Raw genomic sequence first — 17,603 nt, 5'->3', positions numbered from 1 at the left:
ACACTAGGCAAATGGTGGGTTTCAATAAGATGCATTTTAGATATACAAAATGATTTCAATGATGGAGGTATATAATACAAACTGTATTTAGATACTTAGTTTGATTCAGAAGCTCATTAGTTGCCTTCTGAGATTGTTAGACAATTTAAACTTAAGAATAACTCRTTACATGATGTGGGTATCATTTTTATAGTATCAGAGGTCTACTAGATCCTGTGTCAATTAATCTCTCTCATAACAAAGTGATTTATAGTTCTGAGAATTTAGCTAATCTCCTGTTCAGTATACTTTTAATAGAGATTTGTAATTTCTTACTAGTCAATTAGATTTAAAAAATTGTAATCTTGATTAAGTAGTAAGGTAATGAGTCATTTCTTCTGTTAAACTAATTGACTTTTTAATGTAAATTAATTTGCAGCTTGAGATATTTCTTTAAAAGTGGCCTTACTAAGGAGGAAAGTACATATACCTTGTTTATAAAAAAAACATAAGCTAATCATCAACAGAGTATCTCCATCTGTACGTTGTAGTTCTTTTTTTCCTCAGTCTATTGTCTCTTGTTAGTTTTTTTTTTCTCGTATTTTAAGCTTTTATTTTTGGAAAGCACTATTCTATAGCATAAACGCTGCTGCAGCTTAGATAGTTCTTGTTTATTAAGGACTAATTGGGGCTGGTGGTACAAAACTGTTGTAAATATAGATTTTAATCATATAATCATGTGCTGTTTTCCCTTGGACTTTATGCTTCGCTGAAAGCATCAATTAAATTATTATTTTTTTTAATTTGCTGTATGAACTTGTGCCTCATTTGCCACAGTATCTAAATTCTGAACTCAATATAGAACCACTAACTTCTTAATGAGTTTTTCTGTGGGATTTGTTATTGTGGTGTCTGAGTACTTTCTAGGCATTAATGAATACTCTGTARCCAGCCTGGAAGATGGACCTTCTTACATTTCCAATAAAACCTTTAACTTTTTTTCATTTGTATATTGATGTGTGACTGTCTCTCTGGTTGATCAGCTGTTCCATCCTGTGCCCAAGAAACCTTAATGCGAAGAAGGTTCGCTTTGAATGGGGTGTGTGTGGGGTGCAAGGTTTAAAAGGATTCAGTTTCCAATAGACTATTATTTTACAATACAGAAGTCACTTAACCGGAGTATTCCTGATGAGAGCTTGTTTTTACTTTATTTTTTTTTCCCCTCCCTCCCCTCCCCAGCTCTGATAGTTCTCTGGTCTTCAGGAAATACTGGGGGAAAGAATGTCCACAAGTCTACCTCTTCACAAAGGGTAGAGCCCCAAAAGAGCACCATTTCTGCTGGTGGAATGGAAATTTATAAGGTGACTGAGGGTCCTTGAGAGTCTCCATCAGCCCTGACTAAAATAATGTAGTTTACAAGGAAAGCTTATCTTACCAGATATTTTTTAACACTTAATGTTCAAAGCACAACTACTGTTGGCTTATGTAAATTCTCAGCAGTTGGATAAGGGATCTCTAGGACAACGACAGGAGCTAAGTGGAATACTATTTAGCAACTGAGGAGACAGTAAGAAGAGACCAACTGTGAAAAATCTGAATTACTTTCCCTGAAGCGCTCGGGTGTTGCAACAGATGTAGAAATAAAATCTGGTTTCTCCAGGGCACTGCTCAGTTAATTTTAGTTGTCAGATTCAGCTTTCTTTCTAAAATTCTGAATTTTATTAAGTTCAACTCTTACTTCTCCTGCAACGGATAAGTTTCAAATATAACACTTTAAAAGGTCTTTTAAAGACATTTTTATAGTAGAACACGACGAAGTTCTGAGCCTCTGATCTGACTTGCACCCCTGAGTTATAGCATTTAACATGTTAAATCCTGCTTCAAGTCTAGCAATTTTTGTGTTTGAACATGTACTTGGAATTAAAGGACTGTGGTTAGTCAATAACCTATCTAAAATTTCTTTATTGCAAATGAATTTAAAACTAGTTATCTGGATTTTTTTAGCATTGTTGCTTGGGACAATTTCATTTAATCTGATGTGGAATGAATTTAATGATCTTAGATTTTAAAAATCAGTATAATAAATAAAAGAACTTAATATTTTTCTTCAGTTATTTATTCATAATGGTTCTTTTGTTTTTTGGTGGCTGTTTTCATTAAAMGTTGTCCTGTACTTGGAGTAACTCCAATCATCAATTCCTTGGTTTCAGCTTTCAAGCACCATGTACTTTCTTCTTTTTCAGCATCCGAATAGTTTGAATATAAAAAGTATTTCTGTTTGGAAGTTAGAAAGACTTGTTWCAGATAATCTTGTCCAATAATGCTTTTGTCATATTTTTGATTTTTGACATACCATAGATRTGGTTTATATGTTTTTCATGGTTTATGTCCACTCAAAATTATGAAAATTTGTGGTCTTACGAGGTTGCATATCAGAGTATGCATTTCTGTGAGTGGAAACCTCTAGGCATCTGTTTTGTTATTACCACTGAAGAACAGTGGCAGAATTACTATTTTTGTTAAAGAAATTTTCCCTTAGTGGCATGTTCCTTTTTAGTGATGTCTCCTATGGACTCATTAAAACATCTTTTAACAAATAATTTTGTTTTTACTGTTACTTTCTACATGCCTCACTTTACACTTTCTGGAATTRCCCAGAGAGCTTGGCAACTTTGATGCTGCTACAGAGAGCTTCCAGAAGGCTTTGCTGCTAAATCAAAATCATGTTCAGACATTACAGCTCAAAGGAATGATGCTTTATCATCATGGTAGCTTAGATGAAGCACTGAAGAATTTTAAGGTAAGCAGTGTAAGGCCTTAAATAAATGCAAAATGTAAATATTTTAAGTTTAAGTATGACTAATATACAACAAATGCAATAAAATCAACAAACAGCAAGATTTTTTATTCTAAACATTCCTTCATACATGATGTATACAACCTGACAATCAAATTTGGCTAGAACCAAGACACTTCCTCTGACTGCTTCATTAATATCTAAAACCAAGCTCTGATTGTAAGGTTTTATCTTTTGTTTGTTTATTTGTTTTTGAAATTAATAATTATATTCTTGTTGGTGTTTTAGTTTGGAGTGGAATCTAAAGATTTTTAATGTCCAGGGGAAGAAAGGATTTAGTGGTGGATTTTCTTTTTTATTTTTTTCTTTCTTCTTTTTTAGGTTAAAGTAAGCATACGAAGTTCCAGTGTTTATCTAATTTTTATGATTTTTTTTCATTGTAAAACAAGTCACAATTTTTAATGATTCATTCAGCTTGTAAAAAATGTGTCTATTTCTCTAGGTAAACCAAATCTTACCTGTCTCCATTGCTATTAAGTAATACTATCATTTTTTCAAGCAGAACAATAAAAGCAGATGTTGTAATCGTATCTCATTTCATTTCATGTTTTAAGGATATGGACATATGGGAAGAATTGCATCTCTTTCTGAATGAGAGTGTGTTCATCCTACATCTAAGGAGAGAACAATTTTTGTCAATTATTATGTGTTCCACGTATATAACACAATTTGTAGATATTGATGTATTTGAAAATATATTTCAACTTTTAAGATGAAGATACTCTTGTAAAGAGATGTAATTATTAGGAGCAGAATCAGAGCATTAATTTTGAAGGATAAATAGGAATCTGGTAAGTTATTAATATATAATAAATAGTGCTCTATAACATAATAAGTTGTACTAATGCATGAGTTAGCCAAGATGCTGATGGAAGAAATGGCACAATATGTATGTTGAACTATTAAAAAAATGACCATTTACTAATATCTGTAGTATGTTTTGTCTAGTTTGCTTCAATTATTGAAACTTCTGTGGTACTAATATCATTGAAGCAAACATGATTTATGTTCTTAATTTCTAAAATGTGATCAAAAACATAGGGCAGTTCCTTTCTTTAATGAAACTGCTAGCAAAGATGAGGAAAAATATTTTCAGTTTTACTACTTARTGTCATTTGAAAAAAAACTGATGGAAAGTGGAGTGTAGGAATCAGTAAGTCTTTTGTCTGGCCTGGATCCTCTTAGCTTGTTAACTTAGCTTATTTGAAATCTCTCTTGATTTATTAGTGCTTTGCTTCTCTAATTTCCTAGAGATGTCTACAGCTAGAACCATACAATGAAGTATGCCAGTATTTGAAAGGTCTCAGCCACGTTGCAATGGGACAGTTTTACGAAGGCATAAAAGCTCAAACTAAAGTGATGTTAAATGATCCACTACCAGGCCAGAAGGCCAGCCCAGAATATCTGAAAGTAAAATACCTCCGAGGTAAGCTGGAATAAAACTCTGTAAGTGCAAGCATCGTGCTTATAGTTTGAGGTCATTTTATAGAAACCCTCCTACTTCCCCCTGAGCATTGTTGAGTATGCCTGTTTAAAAATGCATACTGACTTTCATTTCCTAATATTATTAAAAACTCAGACATCAAATACAGGTTTCTCTGTAGCTGTAAAGAGTGCTGTGATACTTCTTAGCTAAACTAGACTTACTTCTGCCTTGGAAATTAGCTAATTGCAAAAATAGATAATATGACGTTACTTTAATAAGGTATTACTGTTAGATAACTGACAAGTGTATAATCTGTTTTTTTGTTTTTGTTTAATTATATAACTAGGCTGATTATGCAAATGGCATTTAATTTTATTGCATTTCTTTCCTCTAGAGTATTCTAGATACTTACATGCACATCTGGATACCCCTCTTACAGAATATAATATTGATATAGATCTTCCTGGAAATTTCAAGGACCACTGGGCCAAAAATCTTCCTTTTCTTATAGAAAATTATGAAGAACAGCCAGGATTGCAGCCACATATAAAGTGGGTGTTTTTTTTTTTCCTTTTTAAAATACTGTCCTAACATTTTTTTTCTATTTGACTTTTTAAAGTACTATTCTAAGGCACTTATATCAGTGCAAATGTTTACTGCTGTATGAAAGCAGAATTACACAGGGATTGTAAGTCCTTTTCAAAATCATATGAACTGCAGTTGATTTAGCTCTTAGAATGAAACTTGGAATGATTTTCTTCATTTCTGTCTTTATAAATCAAACGGTATTGTTTCATATTACAAAAAACCTACTGATTAAGTATTCTGTTTCTTTTCTTTGCAATTAGTTAAGGCATAAATTTGAGATGCTCCGTCCATTGTTCTCTAGTACCCTTTTTACACTTTTTACACAAGAAAACGTAATTTTCCTGATGCTAAACAGTTTTTAACGACAACTGGGTCTTACTGGAAAAAAAGTTCTGCAGAATGATTTAGATAACCGGTATTTCGGGAGGAGGGTAACCTGAGCCCCCAAACCCAGGGTATTTAATAGACTAGGTTTCAAAAATGTGTATCTAAAGAAAAGAGATGCAGCAATTTCTCCTACTGTAAACTAATTTCCAGACTTATTTGCATGTATTCACTTTGTTTATGTAAAATGAGTTAAAAATATATGGCATTTATGTGTATGGAATGGAATCTGCCTTTGTAGTTCATGAAGCATTTACAGAGTTAAGAAACAAGTTACAGAGTGGGGCTTCTAGTTTATATACTCATACTTTTCTTAGACTCACCCTGCAGAATCTTAACATTAAGTAATACTGAAGGATTAAGTGTTATCTGAATTTTATTCAGTATTAATTACTGTGGTGAATTCTAAAGGTGAAATACTGTTTCTTTTGACAGTAGTAAGATTTGCTGTTGAAGTCAGTAGGACTAGTATTTCATTTGAGGTATCAAGTGTAGCTGCCATATATTGTGCATGTATAGTGGGATGGGAGGGAGAATGAGTGTTCTTTATATTGCTTTTGAGTATTTCCCACACAAACAGTATTGATTACCATACATGCAAATCTGTTTTACTTGTCAGTATAGGTCCTGAAAGTTGTAATGTCTGATTTATGTTTTCTTTTGTTCTTCTCTGAAAGAGATGTGTTATTTCAGAATTTTGAAAGCTATAAGCCTGATGTGCAAGAACTCATATGTGTAGCTGATCATCTGGGTTCAATGATGCAGTATGAGACACCAGGATTTCTTCCAAATAAAAGAATACATAGAGGTATACTGAAAATGTTGAGTGAATCTGAGAGCAAAAGAGTTCTATGCAATCATAATTTAATGCCAAGCCTTTGTGATCTGCAAATCAGTCTAATGCTCTACTCATTTCAAATAAAATTTTCATTTTAGTTTTTTTAACTGTTTATCATCAACTTTTTGACATAATCAGGGAAGTACTAGAAGTACTAGAAGTCATGATCTCCCAGTTTTTATTTATACTGGGGTTTCTTTTCCTATAACTGCTTCACTTCCCTGCTTCATTTTCCTGTCTGTACAAAAAGGAGTGCCTGACTCTAATTGGTTTTCTATTCTGCTTTTTTTTTTTTTTTTTTTTTTTTGGCTTTTTGTAATGTGTTCCCCCCTCCTCCTCAGCAATGGGATTGGCCACATTAGAAGTAATGCAAGCTGTACAGCGGACTTGGGCAAACTCAAAAGTTCGGATGAATGGGAAAACCAGATTGATGCAGTGGAGAGATATGTTTGATATTGCTGTAAAATGGCGAAGGTAATGGTAAAAGAAGAGAGCAAATAAGCTTTAACTTATAATAATGATGCATGTTGCAGTTAACCAGAGGGCTGAAATCAAAACAGATTAAACAGTTGTGCTTTCTTTGCTAGAAACAGGTGAATAATTTCAGCCTACTTTTTTTAATGTATCTTCTTGTTTGGTTCAGTCTAAAAAAATCCTGTACATTCCATAAGGAGCTATGTAATAATAATTCTTCCAAATCCAGTGTTTAGATTGAACTGTTCTTAGTTTTTGAATTTTAGGAGTTTTTCCCCCAAAATCCTTATGAAACTTGAATTAAAGGTGCTTGACATACATGAAGGAACAGGTGAAAGTTTTGTTAGGTGAATATAATAAATCATTCTATAAATCTTAATGCTAATAAATCATAGTACTAGTAGGGTTGAGAGTTGTTAGTTAGATCAGTAGCTAAGTGTTTGTAAGTAAAATATATGTTGCTTAATAATTGACTGATTTCTGTTTTAGGTCATTCATTTAAACCAAATTCTGTCCCTGTGTGTGTACTGAGGTATTAGAGGGAGATAATGGCAGAGGCTAAGTCTTGTGTGTTTGAGATCTGTGCCTTCCCTCATGTAGCTGCTTTCTATCAGTGGGCTTTACTGGTACCCACTTSTTTAGGGAAGGATTAAGCAGTGCTCTGTAAGCTGTTCTTTCCTGAAATTATACTCAGAGCAAATTCCTCAGAGCTGTTTCTCCTCAAAATCCTTGCAAACTTTCATAGACAGCAGTTGCAGTAACAAAGCTGTGTGTTGATTATTGAAGTGGTTTCTTTTCATCAGACTCCTATGTCAGAAAAAATTAGCAACTTGAGCTCCCAGGAACAAGTGTCTGTGCTTGGTCAGACCAACAATCAATAGAGTCTTGCATCCTGTCTCCAGCAAGGGTCAAGTACAGGTATTTAGGAAGAAGTATGAGAGTAGAGCAAGCACATAAAAATTCCCCATAACATTTTCCAAATTCATGACTGTTTGATTAAGGGAGTTCATGAGCCAGAAGTGATTAATAATCTACCCAAAGTTCCCACCTGTCTACTGTTATCCTGTCAGCAATGTTCACTGTTAGGAATAACAAGGAATTATGTTTCTGTTTTTAAGTCTAAGAAGTCAAAATGCAGAGGTCGGTCATTTCATTTCATTCATTTTGATTCAATTCTTTAGGAACCCCAAACTTGTAAAAACCTCTTGTAGTAGTTAATGCCAGTGCAGTACAAGGTCACGTCCTGGAAAGTCATGAATGCCCTACTGCAAACACAACAGTTGATCTAACATGAAGATTTCTGCTACCTTCCACATACTTAATTTGTAGGTGGTTCTTAGTGGGCCCAGTGCTAGACTTATATTCATTTTTAATCCTCGTTCTGTCTGGGTATTGGATTTGACATTATATATCGCTGATACTGAAATCTTCAGTACTTGGGGAGATTTGTTACCTAAAGCTCTCTACAGGAACAACTGAAGTCTGCCATAGGAGTAATCCTGTATGTACCTTAAATCAATAGGAAGACATTCTTGATTGTGGCTCTAATGGATGCTCTTGGCCGTGAGAATCAGATTTTTAGTTTGTCTTATTTATGCTAAAAGTGGAGTCAATATAGGCACCTCAGTATGAAGAATCTCAGTTACTGTTAGATCATAATTTTCTTTTTTTATAGGACAGTAACATCTAGAGGCCTCAGCAAAGTTGAGTCCCCATTGTGCTAGGTTCTTTTGCAAAGTAAAAGACCATTCATGACCCAAAGAGCCTACAGTTTAATAGCAAACTATAGTAGATAGGTGAAACAACAGGATGAGGAAGAAATGTACTAACAATATAGCATTAAAAATATTTTTTGCTTAAATTAGCTAGATATAGTGGGCCATGCGGTGGCAGTAATCACAGTGGTAGCTCCTCCTTAAAAAATAAACCTATCCAATGATATTCAAGGCATATTGACAGGACAGCACATGGTCTACCTGTACAATACACTACTTTTGTTTTGCTTGTTAGTTTGCTAAACAAAATACATCAGATGTGAGCAGCCTCATTTTTGTGATATTAAATTCAAAAAGAGGAGAAAGTGAACTCTTACTTACAAAATGGCAGTATTCTGATCAAACATAAAAATGCTTTAGGTACAAGGAGTGTGCTTCTGAAAATACTTCATTTTTCCTCTTTTAAATGAGGGAATGAGTGGGAATGRTATTCTCTGGTTGAAGCAAAGATGTGAAAGACTGTAGAATACATTCCAGCTTTGTTTGGCTAACAAAAGCTAGCAGTTGCAAACTCTCTGGCTACATAAAAATTGTTATGAAGTGTTTTCTTCCTCTTAAAGAAGTCTTGTATGCATTTCAATAAAAAGCTTTTTTTTTTGTGATCTCTGAATTGTAGCTTTCCCCTAAAATTACTATGTGCATGCACAAAGTTCTTGTGAATTCACAAGATGTACTTTTTGTGTGTATGTTTTTCTATGTTACAAATGTATGGAGAGAAATGTGTTGATATTAATATCTTTTATCTTTGTAGGATAGCTGACCCCGACCAGCCTGTACTTTGGTTAGATCAAATGCCTGCCCGAAGCCTTAGCAGAGGTTTTAATAATCACATTAATTTAATCAGGTATGAGACTTTTCAGAGCCAGTTTTCCATCCCTGCCCCCCCCAATTGTACCAAAGCATACCACTTCATGAAACAGAATGTGACAATATTGAATGTATATGTGCTTTTTAAAAAATATTTGTTTTATATTTTCTAGTGGAACATTTGTTTTCTGTGTGCTCAGAGTTTTCCCTCATGACATTTCCCCTTATTCCTGAATTTCAGTTTTACAACTGTGTTTTAGGAAAATGCATATTTTTACATGCTGTTTTTTCCCCAAATAATCTAATTTTTACATTTAAGTAAGGTTCATCACTATTGGTGTAATTCTTGCAAATGCTACTTCTAAAAGGTGGTAGCAGCAATAATGAAACAGTACTGATCTATTACCTTCAATACCAGTTTCTCTAAAGGAATAGAGAGGAAGCACATACCCTTTTAGGTGTTCTCAAAGAAGGAAAAAGTAAAGCAAAGATGAGAAAATAAGTGACCTGTGAAAGTTAACAGGTGTACCTTCAAACAAAGGTAACAGATAAAAGGTTCAACCAGCGTTGTACGTTCCATCTTCTCCCATGCTGCAAGACGTGGTACTGCAGTCATGACAGTGCTACCTCCCATGGAGTAGTGGAAGTGTGAGAGACTCAGTGTGGCAATATCACTGTCAATCACAGGAGCAGAGTGTGTTTGTGCGAGTAAGTGTGTAGCCAGGTTTCATCTTATTTCCCTTCTTGCTTCCCTCCCCCTCGCCCACCCTACAGGAAGTATGAAATCTTTAATCTGTCATTCTGCTTTTATATTATTTCTTTCTTTTTGAGAAGTTGTCTGGAAAGAGGACAAGGGAAGCAAAGCCTTTTCTAGAGTTTTTATCTATAAGAAAAATAGTTATATTTTAAGGTTCACATAAAGAGGCTAATGAGTATTTCTCCAAGGACTTTCTAGCATTCTACAGAATGGATCCCAGCAAAATTTCTTTTACTTTCAGGAGTGGTTATAATGTAGTTTTAAACTCTAATGCAAACCAGTAGTTGCCTTGCAGGATGTGCTGCTTCTTCAAGGAGAGTAGTATGCTTAGGTTGCTGTCTTTCCTTAAGTCAAATGCTACATTTGGGCTCTAAATACTGTCTATGCTTGCTGTTGCTGCCTTCACTCACCTAAGAAGGACCGGAGATCACACAAGTGTCTTCCATACTTCATCTGTTACTTTCTACCTTTTTTTTTTTTTTTNTTTTTTTTTTTCCCCACTTGCTTTCCTTTTTTTTATGGGAGGGAAAGAGCTTAATGTCGAGGTTTGGTCTGTGTTAGCAGAAGGCATTTGGTTATTATACTGAAAATAACTTTTGAACATGTAATCTGCCGAAGTGTGTCCCTGCACGGAATTTCTCTGTCAGCAACTCTGTTTTTAATTGGCCAAAGTATGTTGCTTGTTTTCCCCTTGGAGAATGCCTCAGAATTCTGGATTAAACTTTAGGAACATTCAGAATGGTAGGTTCCTAGTGAATTAAATTCTAACCTGTCATTTTTGACTCAGACTTGAGTTCTGTAGATTTCATCAGCGTTTTGATTGTGCTTTCTTAACAGCTAATTAATGATTCTTTGTGAATTATTTATTCAGGGCTTTTGTGGAAGGAGAATCAGGTTTGCAGCAGCCTAAATACCCTCACCTGAGGAACTGATCATACCTTAGCTGTGGATGCTGATGCATCCTTTTTCATCTTGGGAACCTGTGCCTGTTTGATCACTTTACATCCCAAGTAATAGCTGTTTTCATAGCTCAGCTTTATATAGTAGTTTATCTGCCAATGGATACCCTCCTGATCATTTTATACAAAGTGAAGGATAAAAGGAATCAGTATAAGTGCTAATAGTTTCTTAAGTTTTACTTTTGAAGCATGCTGTAGTCCATTATTTCTAAATGAGAATTTACTCTTACTGGATTATGCAGAATGTATAGCTCTCTTCTTATATTACCTTAATCAACTGTAAAACAGCTGCTAATTGAAGTTAATAATAGGCTACAAGACAAACACCTTTTTGTTTGTAGATGAGATCATTTTATGGTCTTTAGACTCGTGTTTCAGGAAGACATCCTTTGCTTTATATTCAGCTTATAATTTGAAAGTTGTTCTCATACTGTCAGGTTAAGGCTGAATTCTTTCTATAGCTTGATTATCTGAAAGCCAGGTGTAATAGTAGATTATTTAGGCTGACAAATGGTAATTCTCTGTTATTATTAAATACACCAAAAATATAAAGTGTTCAGTCAAAACAAGAGGTGTGAAAATATCAGTAGGGTAGTAAGCGTGAAGTACTAGTCTTTATTCTTCACAATGAGACTGAGTGTGAAAAGAAGGAGGAGTAGATAGTTTCCAATTTCCTACTAATCTGATATTGGCTCTACTGGCAGCAGCTTAAATAATAGTAGAATAATTTGACATATAAACGAAGGAAATTATGCATGCTCTTGGAAGTACATAATAAACACAACTACAGTGATTCTGTGTACTTCCTATTGGTAACTTCCTTAGTTGGCTGATTCACTGTCTTTCATTGGATATAACTTTTTTACAGTCCTATTGTTGTACCATGCATTTGCACAGTTCATTTGGCAAAAATGAGAGATGGGAATCACTAGGAGGAGAGCAGGGAGGAATAATCCTTTAACTGGCATGCCTACTGAAAAATTTGAAATGTGGAACTTCCCTCCATCCTGTGAGTATTCATGAAAGATACGGTCATGCCTAGCTCAGGCTGCCTCTAGGACTTCTTTTGTTGAAATTTTACACCAAGCATTTCTGGATACAAAAATGTTTCCATTAGATACCTGTTAACAGAACTGTTTTTAATATTCAGAATTCTTTAAAGTAAAATATTGTTCAGTGATTCCTATCAAATGAGTTTTGGGAGTTTTGGCATGGAGACAGTAGCATTCTTTGACTTCTGAATTCCAGATTCTTTTTCAGAGTGACATAATGTTTGGAGAGTGCTAGAAAAAAAAATTGTCTTGATTTAATCTGGAGAACTCTTGTCAAAGGGGTCTATGAAAAGTGTTAAGTTTCACAATGTTTGATAGGTTTCTAGAATCCAATGTTCTCAACGTGCAAGTATATTGGCTGCCACTACTTCTTAGTGGGTCTGTGAAGAAGTGCAACATTCCATTATCTCCTTTTTGGCTTAAATAATGATAATTACCAAGTTTGGTTTGAAGTAGAGAAAATGTTTGTGAAAGCTTAGTTTATTTCTGTAGGTAAAACAAGGATTTGGGCTCTCCTAAGCATTAATGATAAATTGACCATTCTTACAAAAAAGTAAAAGCACTGTGTGGTACATTGCTACTTTTAAATTCTTGGTGGTAGTGTTTATTTCACAAATAGAAATAGTCAGAATAAATACAAAACACTTTTGACCATCCACTAGAAGACTTTTTTTCAATCCTACTGCTTCTAAATGGCCTGACTTGGATCTGTTTTCCAAGATGCCTCTAGAGCATGCCACTACCTTATTCTTTAACACTTCTGCTTGTTATACAGATTTTTTCTTTTTTTTTTTAGATGAAAATAGAAAATGATGGGACGTACAACAAGGGCAAATTATATATGGAAATTTGTTTTCATCCTTCCTCTTTCCCTCCTTCCTGTCCTATATGCAAATATGTATATATGGTCTAATTCTATCAGTTTTTAAAGACTGATTCTGGCATTATTCAGAGGCTAGGACTACTAAAGTGTGAGGCTGTGGAGTGAGGTATTAGGGAGTTAAACTGTCAAAATCAGTTGTTTAGAGTGAATAAAAGGCAGATATATACAGCTTCCTGTGATTGACAGTGGTTTTGCTTCCTCAGACAGAAAACGGTAACATTTGCTTTATAAAATCTTGTTTTGTAGACTGGGAGAAGAGGAAGGACTCCTACAAGTACAATAATGGTATGTAATTTTCCCTCTCAGAGTGATTATAATCCTAGTAGGGTTTTACCGAGTGTTTTTATATATATTTTTTCTTATTGTTCCAAGGGAAAATATACCTTTTTGTCATTTTAGTTTAACAGTTACTACTTATAACTGTTAGGAGTCAAAGCAAAATTACTTCAACGTATAGAGACTTAGGTGAAAGAAGAAAACTATACTTGGATAGTCAGAGCGTATCAGCACATATATTGGCAAATATATAAATTGGAGAGTGTTGGTTCTCAAAGTAAATCAGTATGATAATTCTTTATTCTATAATTTCTTCTAGTGTATGTAACTCTAAGAACAGTTATTTCCTTATACAAATCTATGATTATCATATCTGTGTGTTTCATTGTACATGGGAACACTGAAAATGGGAAAATATCCATGTAACACAGTTTACCAGGGAACAACAGTACCAACGATACCTCAGATTTTGTAAGTCCCCTTTTGAATCTATATTCAAAATGGAGATTGGAGAGTTCATTGGTTCAGACAATCTGCTAGTTGTTTCCTCTAATTGTGAAGCATCTGTAGATAAAATTCTGTCAAATTTTAATAATTAATATTTGTATCTTAGCCCTAAAGCGGGCTGTTAGGGTTGAAAAACAAGACTTTAAAACTTCTTTTTCTTTTTTATAGGGGACAAGTCATTAACATGAGGTACCTGGAATATTTTGAGAAAATTCTTCATTTTATCAAAGATAGGATCCTTGTTTATCATGGGTAAATTACTGATTCCCTCCCCCCCCCTTTTCTCAGGTAACATTGATTGGAATTTTATGTAATACTGACAGACAGTTCCAGAAAATTTGAGGGATATTTTCTTAATTCTAGTAAGTTCTAATTTTCTTGGTATCTGTAGCTGTCTTATTTCTTAATGGTAATGCAAAATCATATTCATTGCACTTAAAAWAATCAAAAAAAATACTATGTGAATTACACTATACCTATAAATAAATAATGATGTTGATTTTATGCTCATACTTTTAATATGAGTGGGTGTCAATTCTGTCAAAAAAAAACTGATTCTTTAAAAACACTAGGTTCCCTTCTGGTATAACAGAGTACAGTTTCTCTGAATATTGAAATGAATTTATTAAATTCTAGGGTGATAAATCCAGCCTTTGAGAGCGAGGAGGAGGGAGAATGGGAGACAGTCAGGAGGGTAACTTTATAGGAAACTGTGGTGTTTGACAGGTAGCTTTTAAGGACCAGAAAATCTTTACTACATATTACCTAAATGGATTGATAGACCTTGGCCTGAAACAGAAGACAGTTGTTAAATCTTAAATGAAGAAATGTGACTGAAGGTAATCTTAAAGTTGATATGGGCATGTATTTCATACTTTGATCAGTCTTTTATAAGTTAAATATCTTCCAAACCTCATTTGTGGCAACAGTCTTCTGACAAAGTTTAAATTTAAGATACTATTTTAGCTTTAATTTCTCTGATTTTTCTTTGGCCTGATAACTTTTGTGAAGTATTGAGTTCTGCTGTTCAGTCTCATTGTACTACTTAAATGTCAAAAAGTAAAATGCAGAAACTCTTTATAACAGTTGAAAACATTTAAATTGTAAAACATTTAAGATTCCTGCTGAAAAGTTCTTAAGGTTTGCAGTAACTGAGAAGTCTATCCTCTATTGCAAGAAAGTTTGTACAAACTGAATCAGCAGCATTTGACCTTAAACCAGAGCAATTTGTGCTGTGGTGTTTATATACTTCTGTTTTGAAAATCTGGATGTAGTCAGTAAATGTTAGAGAGTTATTTTGRTAAGTTTACCCACAGTCTGGTTGTGCCTATGTCTGTGATATTTATGTACCTTTAAGACTACATAGATGCACATGTTCTGAAAAGRGTATTTCTAAAGGTAACCTTATTCTTCTTCCACTTTTCCTTAACAGTCCCCTGCCCTCACACATGCATGCAAATACTGTTTAGTGTTTTAGTCTTGCTGACAGTAAATGAGAAAGAAACTTATAGTTTGAAGTTGAGGTTTGAAGCTGAAAAATTATCTGAGATAGTATAGGAAGAAATTACTTTTTAAAGAATGAAAATGCTTTTGTGCTGGAGTAGAAAAGCCTGTGGCCAAATATGCAGGAACTCACTTTTCAGAAAAGGAATAATTAAATAACTGTCAATAATTTATTCCATTGACCATATAGTTAATTAGAAAAAGCTAAATGGATTTCCAGAAATGCTGGATGTGTTCAACCATTGCAATTTCATGGTTTTTTTCAGTGCTAATAATCCAAAAGGACTATTAGAAGTTCGAGAAGCATTGGAAAAGGTACATAAAGTAGAAGATCTTCTTCCCATAATGAAGGTAAATTAAAGAAAAAAAAATCAAAATATGCTGGAAATAATAAAACTTCTTTTGGCAAATATTCAGTTCTTCAGAAAATAACTGTAGTATATGAACCTAAAATGAATAACTGGAATCACTAATATTTGGGTTATTTCAAATCTGTATGTGCCGGGTGTGACGTTTCCTTAGATATATGCAATGTGTGATATGTATTTGAAAGGCTTGATCTGATTTTGAATTGGTAAAAGAAAAGAAGAGAAAACAAAATGTTGAATGTAGTTCTCTGAAACCAGTCTTATCAGCCAGGAAGATTTGTGGTCCTCCATAATGGGCTTGCAGTATGTAGGTACAGTATAAAGGAACAGACTGAAGGTAGGTGTCTAAAAGATTAGGAACRTGAGAACTTTTTTTTTTAATTTAACTTCATTGGTCTAGGTAAATAAATGGTGGAGGTAGAGGGACTGTGGGAGAGTAGTTGCACTTAAAGACTGATGACCAGTCTGAAATAAAATGGTAGTTTACAGTTTTCTGCTCTGGAAGTCTACCAGAAAAGGAGTCAGGGGCTGAGAGTGGAACCACAGTTTTTCTACTTAGTGGTGATGGTCTCTTTAGAAATGTATTGGATTCTATGGCTTGTTAAATAAGTCACCTTCTTATCCTCTCAGCTTAAGCAGTCACACTTAAAACTGAGTGTAAATAAAAGGTCTGCCTCCTTCCTCTGTTAATCTAGGATGAGAAATATGCAAGTATTTGTGGAAATGTTGTTACAAGTTATTAGTTTTGTAGAAATTAGGATTTAATTTGGAATAGAGTAAAATTGGGAAGGAATAGTTATTCTGCACAAACTCATTGTTTTCTAACAGGGTATCATCTGCATTGCAGTTTCATATATAGATGATAAGCTATCTCTAAACAAAGCTGATTATTTGCCATAGAAAAGTCCTCCCTGCAAGCATATCTACCTTGGTGCTACTACTGAGACTGGTTTTGAACTTGTCCCCTGTAGTGCTCAGTCACTGTGCACTAGCCTTACAGAAGCTATGTGGCTCAGGCACTACAATGTAAATTTTTCCATGGGATGTTTCAATAGGTATTACAAATATAAGTGTCTTTCCAAAGAGCAGGTAAAAGATTTGGAAGTCCTTTATATATTCCTGTCTTCATCTTTGCCTTGCAAGGGGAAGCTAATTCCCTACTGACACGTAAATGTATAAATAGGGCCCTGCAGAGTACCTAATATGGTACTACTACTATTGGATTGTAGGCCAGAAAAAATGCTATTAGTGGGTTTGAAAATACARATTACTCCAAGTGGATGGTGAAAATATATAAACATAGTGGAGTATGCGTAACTTATTTTGAAATAATGTTTCTAAGAACTGGCAACAAATATTTTTCCTGGTTTTCATAACCAGTACCTTTTGTTCTGGTTTGAATCTCCTGTATCTCATTCTAAATTGTATCAAACTGGAATGCTGTTTCTCAATAAAGGCTTTTAAATGTGTTTCTTTAAACTAAAAGAGTCTGTGTTTATTTTAAATATAACAACCTGGATCATTAGTTCTGTCTTAAAATAAATTATGGCACAAGTAATTCATTCAACAGTAACTATTGTGTCGTAGTCATTAATAGTGCCTATATAATACAAATGCCTGCTAATATTGACGCAGTTTGGTTATTCAGAGAGTTGGGGAATGTTGTGTGTTGAAAGTTGGGCTTTTGGCTTTATTTTAAATACAGTTTTACATGGTTTATACATAGTTACTGCTCTTTGGCTACAGTATTACACTTAGCTAATTCAGTTATATAAAATTGTTAAACTTTGTGATATCTTTCCTCCTGGTGAGGATAAACATTAATTGAGCCTGGATTACAGTTAAGAAATTGTTGCTATGAGCTATATTCTAGAATCCAGTTTACACTAACGCATTTACTTGTCAGTATAAACAGAAAATACAGACTCTAAAACTTAGGCTTTTGCATTTACATTGTGACACCAAATGGTTACTGTCAGCATGCAACTGTGGGAAAGATTATTGCCATCTGTATAATTTGAACTGCTTCATACATACATACATGTATACATACATATATGTACACATATGTACAGTTGCTTCTYGCAATAAGTGCAGATTTGTTTTCAGTATATAGTTATAAATTAGAATGACAGTAGCCCTCATTCAGTACTTGAGATTTCCATTCAGC

The 17,603-nt window shown here is 34.1% G+C and overlaps 1 protein-coding gene across 3 annotated transcripts in view; it reads left to right on the top strand.

Moving 5' to 3' along the window:
- The window catches only part of TTC13 (tetratricopeptide repeat domain 13), a 48,858-nt gene that overhangs the window by 21,384 nt on the left and 9,871 nt on the right, over window positions 1-17,603 (top strand). For 2 of the 3 annotated variants that reach the window (XM_085315499.1, XM_085315500.1), the window contains exons 10-17: window positions 2,638-2,779; window positions 4,088-4,262; window positions 4,657-4,813; window positions 5,912-6,042; window positions 6,414-6,546; window positions 9,073-9,165; window positions 13,731-13,814; window positions 15,332-15,416. In XM_085315499.1, coding sequence (XP_085171625.1) covers window positions 2,638-2,779; window positions 4,088-4,262; window positions 4,657-4,813; window positions 5,912-6,042; window positions 6,414-6,546; window positions 9,073-9,165; window positions 13,731-13,814; window positions 15,332-15,416 — 1,000 coding nt within the window. The remainder of the gene's footprint in view (window positions 1-2,637; window positions 2,780-4,087; window positions 4,263-4,656; window positions 4,814-5,911; window positions 6,043-6,413; window positions 6,547-9,072; window positions 9,166-13,730; window positions 13,815-15,331; window positions 15,417-17,603) is intronic. The other variant, XM_085315501.1, reaches the window with a different exon arrangement.

This window comes from Rhea americana, unplaced genomic scaffold (assembly GCF_003343005.1).
Source record: "Rhea americana isolate MKP2758 unplaced genomic scaffold, rheAme1 scaffold_43, whole genome shotgun sequence".
Lineage (NCBI taxonomy): Eukaryota > Metazoa > Chordata > Aves > Rheiformes > Rheidae > Rhea > Rhea americana.
The sequence above is the reverse complement of the archived record's forward strand: the minus strand, read 5'-3'. Positions and strand labels throughout refer to the sequence as shown.